Here is a 10,970-nt window from a genome sequence, read left to right on the forward strand (position 1 = left end):
GGCGTGGATGGTTCCGGTCTCTTGGTAAAGGAGAGCAAGTCAAAGAGTTAGAACTTGTTCTCGTCTTTCCAGTTTGCTTGTCTATGTCTGTATGAGCTGTTATGCTCATTACACTATCATCAACCCCCATAATCCAGTCTAATTGTTTATTCTATATATATATTCTCTCGTTTATTCTCTTATATACTTATTACACTATTACTCGTTTGGTGTTGGTATGATATGTATTATTTTGCCATTATATATTACTCAATCGCTTTTCTCTATACAATATATGCTATCCTTGTTCCTTATCTTTATTGGGTTTTGTTTAGCTCTCCTACCCAGAATTACTTCGGGTAAGGGAGGAATGTAGCGAGGCGGGAGACCTGCCTCTCAAGGTGGAAGCCGTCAGCTTTTTCTGACAAGGGAGGCGCTTTCAGCCTTGATACTTATGTTGCTTCGGATGGTGCAATGCCAATTGCGCCATCCGACAAACATCTTTCTCTTCTTGCACCACCACATCCTGGTGATGGTGCAACTGTCTACGTATCTGTACCTATGTTGCAATGACTAACCCTAAGTATAAAAGCCCACGCTCTGCCTCACCCCGGCAGAGTCGTCCCGGCAGTGTACTCCCCAACAAGTGGTAATACAAGTTTCCTTCTTAACACTTATTCAGTGTTTGTGTTAGTTCAGTATTAAGTATAACTTAAAGTGTAAGTGTATATTGTGATCTGATCATCACACATCCAATACGACTTTTTTTTTTAAATTAATTGTTATGATGTGTAAAGTTGGTGTTTAATGAAATAAAAATGTGCCATAAACAGTTTTCCTTAACTATTTCGTTTTACTGTTATGTCTCAAGAGTGCGAAGTTACTATATGGGTTATTATATGGAGTTATTATATTCGAATCAATTAGGGAGTAGAGAAAATTTAAAAATGGGAGTTGTTAAAAATGAGTTAATTACTGTAGTTAAATTTGTAAATAAATAGTTTTAGAAATTGTTCAACTAGTATATCCAAATTCAGAAATTAACGAACTGTAGCAATGGATCAACTAGTGTAGTGAAATTTGAAAGTTTTCTGTGAGGGTTAGGCATTATTTTCGAAATCACTAAGGTCGTCTCCGATATACTTTGCAAATTTACGATCTTTATCGAAAGTAATTTCTCTTTCGAGATCACTTTCTTCAGACTCACTCAACTCTATGGGCTCGGTAGTAAAATACCGACAGCCAGGTAGGGGAGGCAAGTTAATACGCTTTTCTCCTTGCAAACGTCTTAGGTGTCGAACCTTTAAAACTGGAGTCGTTTCGTCGTTACGACTCATTCCATCCTTACTGCTTGAAGCTGATGTAGCAGTCTCAAGTTCAGCAGTATTTCGGCGGGCGGCTGTGGCTTCCACTGGAGCTTCCCAGCCCTTGAAAGTTATTCCACAGAATTTAAATTTGGATATCTCCAGTTCTTCCAGAGGTGGCATTTCACAAGATATTTCTGGTAAGTCTTCATCATCTGGTCTTAGGGTTCCCTTAGCTATGAGCATTTCATTGATTTCACGAATCCGTTCGCGGTAATATTTTCCTAAACGGTCGTGGAAGGTCGGTTTACTGACCGTTACCACTGGTGTTTGTTTTTCTTTTTGTTTGACATCGTAAAGTCGAAGGTATTGATACCGTGCGTTGACAAGTAACTGAGGCGAACGCGTAGTGTAATTTTGTGGTGAAACAACAAATTTTTTGTTTCACACATCCTGTGGATAAAATCTGAATAAGCCATATTGCACACCTGTGTCACATTAGTTACCACATGTGTCCTTTCGTTTGTGCTTCATGCGTAGCGGGAAGAATGAGGCGCGGCCTCATACCCGTATCTCCCTGGCGGCAGGGGCCAATAGCTATTTTGGTCACAATGTTTTGGCTATTGGCCCCCGGATTTAGTGGGCCAATAGGCCAATAGGGCTTTCAGAAAATGGGCTCGACGCGCCACCACATGGCATAGGACGAAGGTAGCTTCATAGCCGATTCTGGTCTTTCACTTTGTTGTCTATTATATCATCGAACGACAGCTGATGAGTGACGGCCAGATTCAATTAAATTGAAATCTAGTCGCAAGATGAGTGACACTTACCTACTTCATGGCAAATTTAGTTACGATCCAAAGGATTTGATTGGTAGGGGTGCCAATGCGGAAGTGTTTCGTGGAACGTACAAGGGCGAAGAATCAAGAAGATCGAGGTAAATCGATTGGATGAGAGAGAATTACTGCTGCAATCGCAGCTCAACCACGAAAACCTTTTGAACATTTTATCTATTGAAAAGTCTGATGCTTACAGGTAGGGGCCTATTCCATTAGAATATCAATGTTTATGTGTTTTATGTGCATTGTTTACCACTACAATACGTAATTATGTGTGCAGGTACATTATTTTGGAGTTGTGTTCCGGAACTCTGCAGGATGTTTGTGAGGGGAAATTTCAAGGGCCAGCAATTCAGTCCAACAAAGAAGTTGTACATCAGATTATTAAGGGACTTGATTACACTCACTCTAACAAATTCATTCATGGAGACATCAAACCAGAAACTATTTTCATTTCGAAAACAACACATTCTGTGAAAATCGAGTTGTCCAATTTTTTGCTGAGGAAACATGTAGGCAGCAACAGCAATTTTGATTGGATGGCCCCTGAACTGCAAACACCAGAGAGGGTAACCGATTCGCCCAGCTGCGACATTTTTTCAGTCGGCTGTGTTGTCTTATATTACGTAACTCGTGGGACACATCCATTTGGCGACCTTGCCGAAGTGAAAAATAATATTCGTGACAATAGGCCACTGCTGAACATCGCGAAAAGTTTGTTACATATTAAGTTTTTTAGCTGTCAATTATTCACCCATCGTTTCCTTCATGTAAAATTTCTATTCAGCTGATGAGCATTCACAAATCCTGTCTTGCATTGCACAAGGGATGATTGAATTTGACCCGTCTAAAAGAACATCTTTGAAAGGAATCTTATCTACAAACTTTCCAGTTCCTTGGTCAGGTAGAATAAAGAAACGTTCTGATATGCTTGGGACGGGTGGATTTAGCGTGGTGTTTCATGGTACTTTCAATAACGAAGACGTCCCCCTCAAGAGAATTGAATTGGTTTGATTAAAATCAACAGATTGCGAAATCGCAATACAATCTCAGCTCAATCACGAAAATGTCCTAAAAATTCTTGCCGTTGAAGAAAATGAAGATTTCAGGTATTCCATTAAAATATTTTTCATCTAGTGTGCATCTTTAATACATTTTCGTGCGTGCGTTGTTCTTTAGCTGCGCTCATTATTGGGTTGAGGTCAAAATTATTCACGACATCTAGGCGAGCTTTGTGTGCGATCAGAATTTTTAAAGTTTGAATGTCACTTACATAACGGACTGGGGTGTTTCCGTTGTTATCTGGAAGATTCACCAAGGCTCCATTTTGAAGCAAAATTTTTACAATTTCCGGGTGTCCTTTTTCAACAGCTAGATGAATGTAGGAAACTGATTTGTGGATCCTCTTGTTCAAAAGGTATGGGAATTCTTCGAGGGTCACAAGTTGTTCCATGGTCCTTATATCGTTTCTTCGAATGGCTGCTGATATTGGGCAGTTGTATTTTCTTCGAATTAGAAAAGACTGAGCTTTTGGTTTCATGCTGAGGATGTAGTCGATGCATTTTCGCGCTTGGTGGCTAAAAGCATAGCCTACTCTATATAGGAAGCCGAAAGGTTTGGCATCCCCACCGTGTTGAAAATTGAAGCACACTTTGCTCACCTTTCCTCCAATTTCCCATCCTCCAAGTGGACACACGGGAGCCACCTGGTGGTCGAAATTATGTAGGGGAGGGGGGAGGAATCACCCGGGCTTATGAGCGGTAATTTATGAACGCCCCATTAATATATTGCCGTAAGGGCTTTTAATGACGAAGGCACACGGGACGGCTAACTATTACCAATAGCACTAATTGCAGTATGTGAAATTTATCCAGAAACAAACAAACACAACACACAAACAACACAAATCATAAACAAACAAAGGCCACCAAGCGAACGTAATCATATCGATAGACAAATTAAGTTTTCATGTATCACCACTAGGCGATACAACGGCTCCCGTGGGTCCACTTGAAGGCTGGGTAACATTGGAGGAAGGGAAGGCAAATTTGCTTCAAGAAAAAGGCCAAACCTTTCGGCTTCCTATATAGAGTAGGCTATGCTAAAAGCCAATATTGGATGTCAATGTTGGATGTTGGAGTGGGATTTGGTTTACAATAACGTTCCTTTGGTTGAAGAGATTTCAGTGTACTGCAACATTTCGTAGTCTTTGTCGATTTGATACATCAATAATTTGAGATCGGAAATTTTTTCAATTACTATGAGCGTTTACCTCAAGTTTATTTTCCAATCTGCACATGTAGACTTTTAGAAGCACGGAGTCGTGTTACTCGAAGAGTAATTCTTCAGTAAACGATTGTAATAGTGATTCAGTTTTGCTTGTGCAATCGCGTATTTTTTTGTCATCACATCGGATACAAATCTCCATTTCGAAATTTTGTTCTTATATCTTGAGAAAGAGTATTCTAATTAAATTCCATAACCCTTGGTAAGAAAAAAAGGTTAACCCCAAAGAAAAGGATCAGAATTTGTTGCCATAAGAATAGGAACTCGTCTAAATTTTTGACCAGACCTATACTTAACATTGGTTACAAATTCTTCTTCTTCAAATATTTTTTTAACATTTTCATTATGTTCCCTTGTCCAACAAGCTTCATCCAAAAAAATTAAACGACAGATAGTGCAATAATTCCAAGTAAATTTTTGTCTTTTGCCGCAGATTCAGATCTTGCAACTACTAATGCTAAAGAACATAAAATATTTAAAACTCTTGTTTTTTTCACAACCAGGTGGACCGTGAATCCAAACAGTGTTTCTTTTCTTGTCTCCACCGTATCCTTTGAAGTTAAACCAATCTTCAATATCTTCCATAAATTGAAGTGGATCTGGACATTGAAGAAAACAAATTCTATGAAGTAACATTGTTGAATTTTTCATTTATTGATAAGTATTAATAATTCCTTCTGATTGAAATTTTGATGGATTGTTTATCAAGTGTTCTTTAATGTCGTTAATTGACCAATTTCTTAATCTTGCCATGACTATATCTTCTAAAACTTCAGTCCAGTATTTTCTTTCCCATTCAGCATTAATTTGTCTTCTTTGATATAGAGGCAACATTTGCTTTAATAAAGGTAAATCAGTGCACCAAGTTTGGATTGCTAATTCTCCACGATCTTGTCGATTGTCGGTATGGATTTGGCCTTTTTTTCTGAAGACCGCCCATCAAATAAGTCTTCGATATCATTCCCGTTAGAGGATTCATTACTTTTTCCAACGTTTGTTGGTCCACAGGAAAGGTAAGACTCCTCTTCACTCTCCAAACCTTGGGTGTTGCTTCCTTCGAAATTTTGATTTCCAATATTATCTCCTGATCTTGCATTTTTACATTTATAGTAGAGGATTCTCCTGTTGCATCCACTTGCCAAATACCGTATTGCTTGTTTGATAAATTCTGTGGAGTTTGGTCTTCTTCTGTTAAACCTAAAAGCTCCAAAGGATTCTGTAAATTTGAAGAGTGAGCCACCGGCTGAAAAGTGCCTGCAAACTCCACCATAGCTTTGGCGACACGCATGGAGTACATGGATGTGTCTAAGGTCGGGATTTCCTTCCGGAGAATAATCAGAAACGAAGATCCATTCGAGTCCACTTCGTATTGGTTTTACAGAGTTCGGATTAAATTCTGGTAATAAAATTTTAATGAATCTCGAAGTGATTGTGCGTCTGGCTGCGTTACACACTGAATGTCTAAAGAAATAGCTTCAAATAGGGGCTCCTGAAATTGATTCTGACATAATTCCAGGTAACGAATTTTTTGAGATTCTCCTTGATTTTCCTTCTCTTCCAGGACTTTGGCTGCGACGGAATTGACTGAACGCTCCAGTGCTTTCAAAATTTTCTTCAACCAAGGTTTTAGTCGGTACTTTTCGGTCAAAAAGGTCATGCACAATTGCATCTTCGAAGCAAAACTGATAGGGTTGGTTGTTAACAATACATCCAGGTACCTCTGTGTGTGATGTTCCTTGGCTAGAAGATCTGAAATTAGGTTGAGTTCCTGGATCAGAATCGAGAAGAGATTCATGGCAATAGGGGTCTTCAACTTTGACCACCAAGAATTCTCCGTCAGTATCTGAATCTGAGATTGTGATGACGGGGATTGCATTCTGTTTGGCGATTGAATCCATACTGAAGTTGTTGTTGTTGCTGCTTAGTTTTTATAAGGGGGATCAGACAAAGGAACTGGTGTTATCCAGTAAGGCAGCTTCAAACCTTGAACAATTACATTGAGTTCATCGATTTCTTTTTTTAAACTTTCTACAAGAGCAGTCAACTGAATAAGGGAGTAAATGAATACATAGGTTGTATAGCAAAGGATTAAACTGGGTAATGGGGGTTGATGATGGTATCGTTGGCGAAATCGTCTTCCTTGCTCTCCAAATAGGGTATCAGTTGGTATGGCATCGTCTAGTCTGCTTCACTGTCTTCCTTTTCCGCTATCTCCCCTTCTTCATAAACTTCCTCTTCCTCTTCGTCCACGATATCTCCTTCTTCTAGTTCTTCGTCCATAGTTACATTTTCTTCTGTATCGTTTCCATTTCTCGGCTCCTTTCACGGTCTTCGTCATTCACCGTCTCACGTTTACTGAGTTGGATAAGAATAAGATAACTTTTACCTTACCGTCGTCCACCTCCGTGGTCGGGAAACAGCTAATGGAATAATCGTCCCCATATAAGTAATGGGGACGCGTCCAAAACTCGACGTGATCCGCAGCGTTGTAATGAACCACGGCCGGTATTTTACAAATTTTTGCTTGGATGTCGAGGAGCACTATCTTACCCTCGTAACGTCTAACTGATAACGCGGAAGATCGTTTCAAAATATAATTAAACTACATCATCATCATCGCTTCATCATCATTACGCTACATTATAATTCACTATCCCTGGCACGTGCGCCAATTTGTGATGATTGATGCACGTATTATAATGGATTTTGGAACACTGACACTTAACTAAAGATAAAAACGAACACAATTGTGATGAGCAGTGAAATAGACTTGTAAAAGAGTTTATTTTTACCTTGTGCGGGGTACAGCTGCCGGTGACGACTCTGCCGGGAACAGGCAGGCGTTGGGCTTTTATACAAAGAGAAGGCAAAGAGGAACTTGGGGAATGGTTGTACCATCACCATTAGTGATGGTCAATAGTGAAATACAAAGGAGGGGTGTTTGGTCTAGTGGTTTCTTCACGGCCAACACTAACGAGGTGTGGCGGGACATTCACCAGCTTTCTATTGGGGAAGCGTGAAGGAGAGCCAAGCAACCTCACGGTTGCTTAGACTCAGAAAGGGAGCATATCGGAGATGGGAAGAGTCACTAAACTCCTCCCCTTCCCGGTGGTCTTCTTAGTTGGGGAAGGATACAAGAAATAAAGCAGTTTTTATAAGTCAGTTTTTACTTTGCTGCAATTCTACTATCCCATGTATTATACCGCAACCATAAAGAGTATACAAAATAGAATAACTGTATTGTGATTTTTATCACAAGAGAATTCAATACACTTGAAGACTAGTAAGCTTGTTTATTTAGCTGTTGCGGGATACAGCTGCCGCTGACGACTCTGCCGGGATCAGGCAGGCGTCGGGCTTTTTTTACAGGGAAAACAAAGAGAAACTCAGGGAAACAATTGGACCATAGCCGAAAGTTATGATCCAATAGAGAATTACAAAGGAGGGATGTTTGGTCCACTGGTTCCGTCAAGACCAAAGACTAACGAGATGTTGCGGGACATTCACCAGCTTTCCATTTAGGGACGCGTGAAGAAGAGTCAAGCAACCTCACGGTTGTTTAGATTCAGAAAGAGCATATGGGAGGCGGGGTGAGTTATTGCACTCCTACCCCTCCCGTTGAAGATTTTGTTTGTGAGGATACACAGGTTAATAAAACAAACTTCTTCAGTAAATTTAATATTTTGCTGCTGTTCTTATTCCCGAAAGTATATTATTGTCACGTCCCGTCATGTTCGCCTAACTTTTACTTACCAAATGGGCGCTAGAAGGCCTTGTGTCGCTTGGCGTCCTTAGATTTAGTCCAGATCTTTCTTCACTTCTCGTCTGCTGAGCACGCTGAGTGGATGCTAGTTTTCTCTTCTCCTGTGTAATCTTTTAATTAATCCCGTTAATCTTTCGCTTGTGTGCGTGTTAGTTCTAGCTCGTGTGTGAATGTGTTAGTTCCACTAGGGCACCATTGGTTAGGGTAGTGTAGTGTTTAAGACAATTAGTGTAGTTAGCCAATGGTGAAGGCCACCGTCATGTTCTGTGCCGTGTCGTTGGCCAGCACAACGGTGCTTTTTACAAGTGGTTTTCATCAACGAGTGTACTGAACTAGATTACCCGTGACAATGGTGGAGATGCAGGGTACAGTTACACTCGTTGGAGAACAATTTACATTTTAATTTTTTGTGTGTGAAACAAAACTTGGACAAATTTGTGTTGGAAGATTGAGGCATCCCATAGTCAACGTTTGTGTTACGTTGCATCGTTCGCTCGTTCAACATCAACGCTTTCCTGCTTTTTGTGGTTACGTATCATTCCAAATTCGTTATTAATTCTTTTTTGCTTTTTATTTAGATTTGAGTCAAAGATTATTTGCTTTTGGGTATTCTTTTTGGAAGTGGATAATCCCGTTTTGATTTGTTTGTGAACCAGACCCAAGGGCTGGTAAGTTGTGTCCCCTAACCATCATAGACTTTTTCTTACTGGTACTTGAGGCTTGATAGCCGCTTTGATTGAGAGTGAGAGAACATTGGCTTCTGTTTGTTTGTGAGTCTTGGACTCTTTTCTTGTTGATGGCCACTCTTTGAATACACCCCACAAAACTTATTGATTGTGAGTAGCTCCCTCCTTATTTTCGACTATTAGTTGGGACTGGAATTGGGTGGCGGCCGGGGCGAATATTTGTCAAATTTCCTTTTCAAATTTCCTAAACGAATGAAATGGCTGATCAGGACCAAGCGGGTCACGGGGAATTTGTGCTACCAGATAACGAGCCGGGCAACGACGTTCACCCTCCAAATCTCGAACAAAATGTTCCGCAAAACGTAAAAGGCGCTCCCAACGTCCCTTTAGTCATTCATTTGGGAAATTTTAGGGAGCGGGACCCTTCAGTTTTCCGTGGGTTGCCACACGAGGACGTGATGGAGTGGATCCATCAGTTCCAGCGGGTGTCGGCTTTTAATCAGTGGGGCCCTGTCCAGCTACTTCGACACATTGAATTCAGTCTAGAGATGGTGGCGGCAACATGGCTATCGGGCCTACAACCTCGTCCACAAACGTATGACGGGATGATAGCAGCTTTGCACTGAGCGTTTTGGCACCACAACTATGCGATGGAATTAGAATCCCGATTGCGAGCGCGAAAACAAAAACCCGATGAGCCGGTCATGCCATACTGTTATGACATGATCTATCTATGCTCAAGAGTCGACCCGGGGATGGCCGAAGAGCGTAAAATCCAATTTATATTCCAAAACATGGAACCGGCGTTGATGAAAAGAGTGTTTCCCCAAATGGATCAGTTAACAACCAATGAGCTGTTCCGGCGTCTCCAAGCTCATTGCTAGGCCTCGTTTTTGGCGGAGCGATCCATACCTGTAAACAACATTGTCCCTGTGCCGCCCGTAAACAAAAAGGAGGAAATTGATATACTCGTACGGGACGAGGTATCAAAGAGTCTGGATCCAATTGTTCGTAAATTGGAGCAGGCAACGTGTACAATGGGAACTGCCAGGCGATCGGGGTTTAATTCACGGATGCGGACACCAGAGAGAGGGCGAAATTCGCAATGGCAAAATCGAGATCGCTTAAACAAAAGAACAATAGACGGGCGGCCAATTTGCAACAGTTGCGGGAGTCCAGGGCATATCACGCGTAATTGTCCAAAGGGGAAAGGTTGTTTCGATTGCGGGGATCCTGGACATTTTTCGCGCCCATTTCCCAAACGAAAACAGGATGGTGGGTCCTCAAATAAGCAAGAGCCGAAAGATTCGACTCAAAAGCTGGCTAATTCCCCTAAACGTCAGTCAAACTAGAACCGGTGGAAAGGGGGGGGGGAGCGTGCCACCGTTAATTTGAATTTTCCCCAAACTGATTCTCGTCGCCTTATTCTCAAACAAGTTGATTGCCAGGGGCAGGGTGTTAAAGCCATCATTGATACGGGATCGGAGGCTTCGGTAATTTCACCCAAATTTTGCCGAGCGTTGGGGATTGAAAATTTTAGAGAATGGCAAGGGCCTCGATTGTTACTTATGGATGGGAAGACGTTAGAACCAAGTGGGATGGTCAAGTTGAGAATCCATGTAGAAGGGCGTTTGATTTGGGTCATAGTGGGGGTGAGCGAAATGAATGGGTTGATCTGTTGTTGGGAAATGATGCGTTATCGCAGTTGGGTTGCTTCTCGGTTCAATACAACGATGCCGGAGTGGGGTCCTTCTCGACAACGCCCACAACTAGTGAAAAGAGTCCACAGGGAAAGACGGGCTACATTGTGAATTATGAAACTCTAAGCATCCCGGCGTTTTCCATGATGCACGTCGACGTATTCGTTCCGAAGTTCGGCGGGCAAAATCCAGGCCATATGGTAGAACCATCTCCTAAAGTGATGGCGGATAAGGGGGTTTCGATTGGGCGGCTCTTTCTACCATCGCGTGTAACTGGTGGGACGCATCGTTTTTCCTTAACTAATTTCTCCTCGTCTACCCAATTCATTCCAGCGGGAATGGTTGTTGGAAAAATCCTTTCCGTTGATAAAGTCTTGGATGAAAATCGTGAAAGTGATCCCACTGCTGTCCCC

The 10,970-nt window shown here is 41.5% G+C and overlaps 1 protein-coding gene across 1 annotated transcript; it reads left to right on the forward strand.

The window, feature by feature from the left end:
- Positions 1–2,098: 2,098 nt before the first annotated feature.
- Positions 2,099–3,347, forward strand: LOC124209035 (serine/threonine-protein kinase/endoribonuclease IRE1-like). The gene is made up of 5 exons (XM_046606902.1): positions 2,099–2,220; positions 2,403–2,836; positions 2,910–3,086; positions 3,150–3,231; positions 3,302–3,347. Exons 1-5 carry the CDS (start codon positions 2,099–2,101, stop codon positions 3,345–3,347), a joined length of 861 nt encoding a protein of 286 aa, XP_046462858.1.
- The last annotated feature ends 7,623 nt before the right edge of the window (positions 3,348–10,970 follow it).

Source organism: Daphnia pulex, chromosome 12 (genome assembly GCF_021134715.1).
Source record: "Daphnia pulex isolate KAP4 chromosome 12, ASM2113471v1".
Taxonomy (NCBI): Eukaryota; Metazoa; Arthropoda; class Branchiopoda; order Diplostraca; family Daphniidae; genus Daphnia; species Daphnia pulex.

What these genes read in the sequence shown, in the direction of transcription:
- LOC124209035 (XM_046606902.1), top strand. Translation starts at nt 2,099, where the DNA reads ATGAGTGACACTTACCTACTTCATGGCAAATTTAGTTACGATCCAAAG. An exon ending in ACTGCTGAACATCGCGAAAA is followed by an intron (nt 2,837 to 2,909) that starts GTTTGTTACATA and finishes ATTTCTATTCAG; the next exon opens with CTGATGAGCATTCACAAATC. An exon ending in GAAGAAAATGAAGATTTCAG is followed by an intron (nt 3,232 to 3,301) that starts GTATTCCATTAA and finishes GTTGTTCTTTAG; the next exon opens with CTGCGCTCATTATTGGGTTG.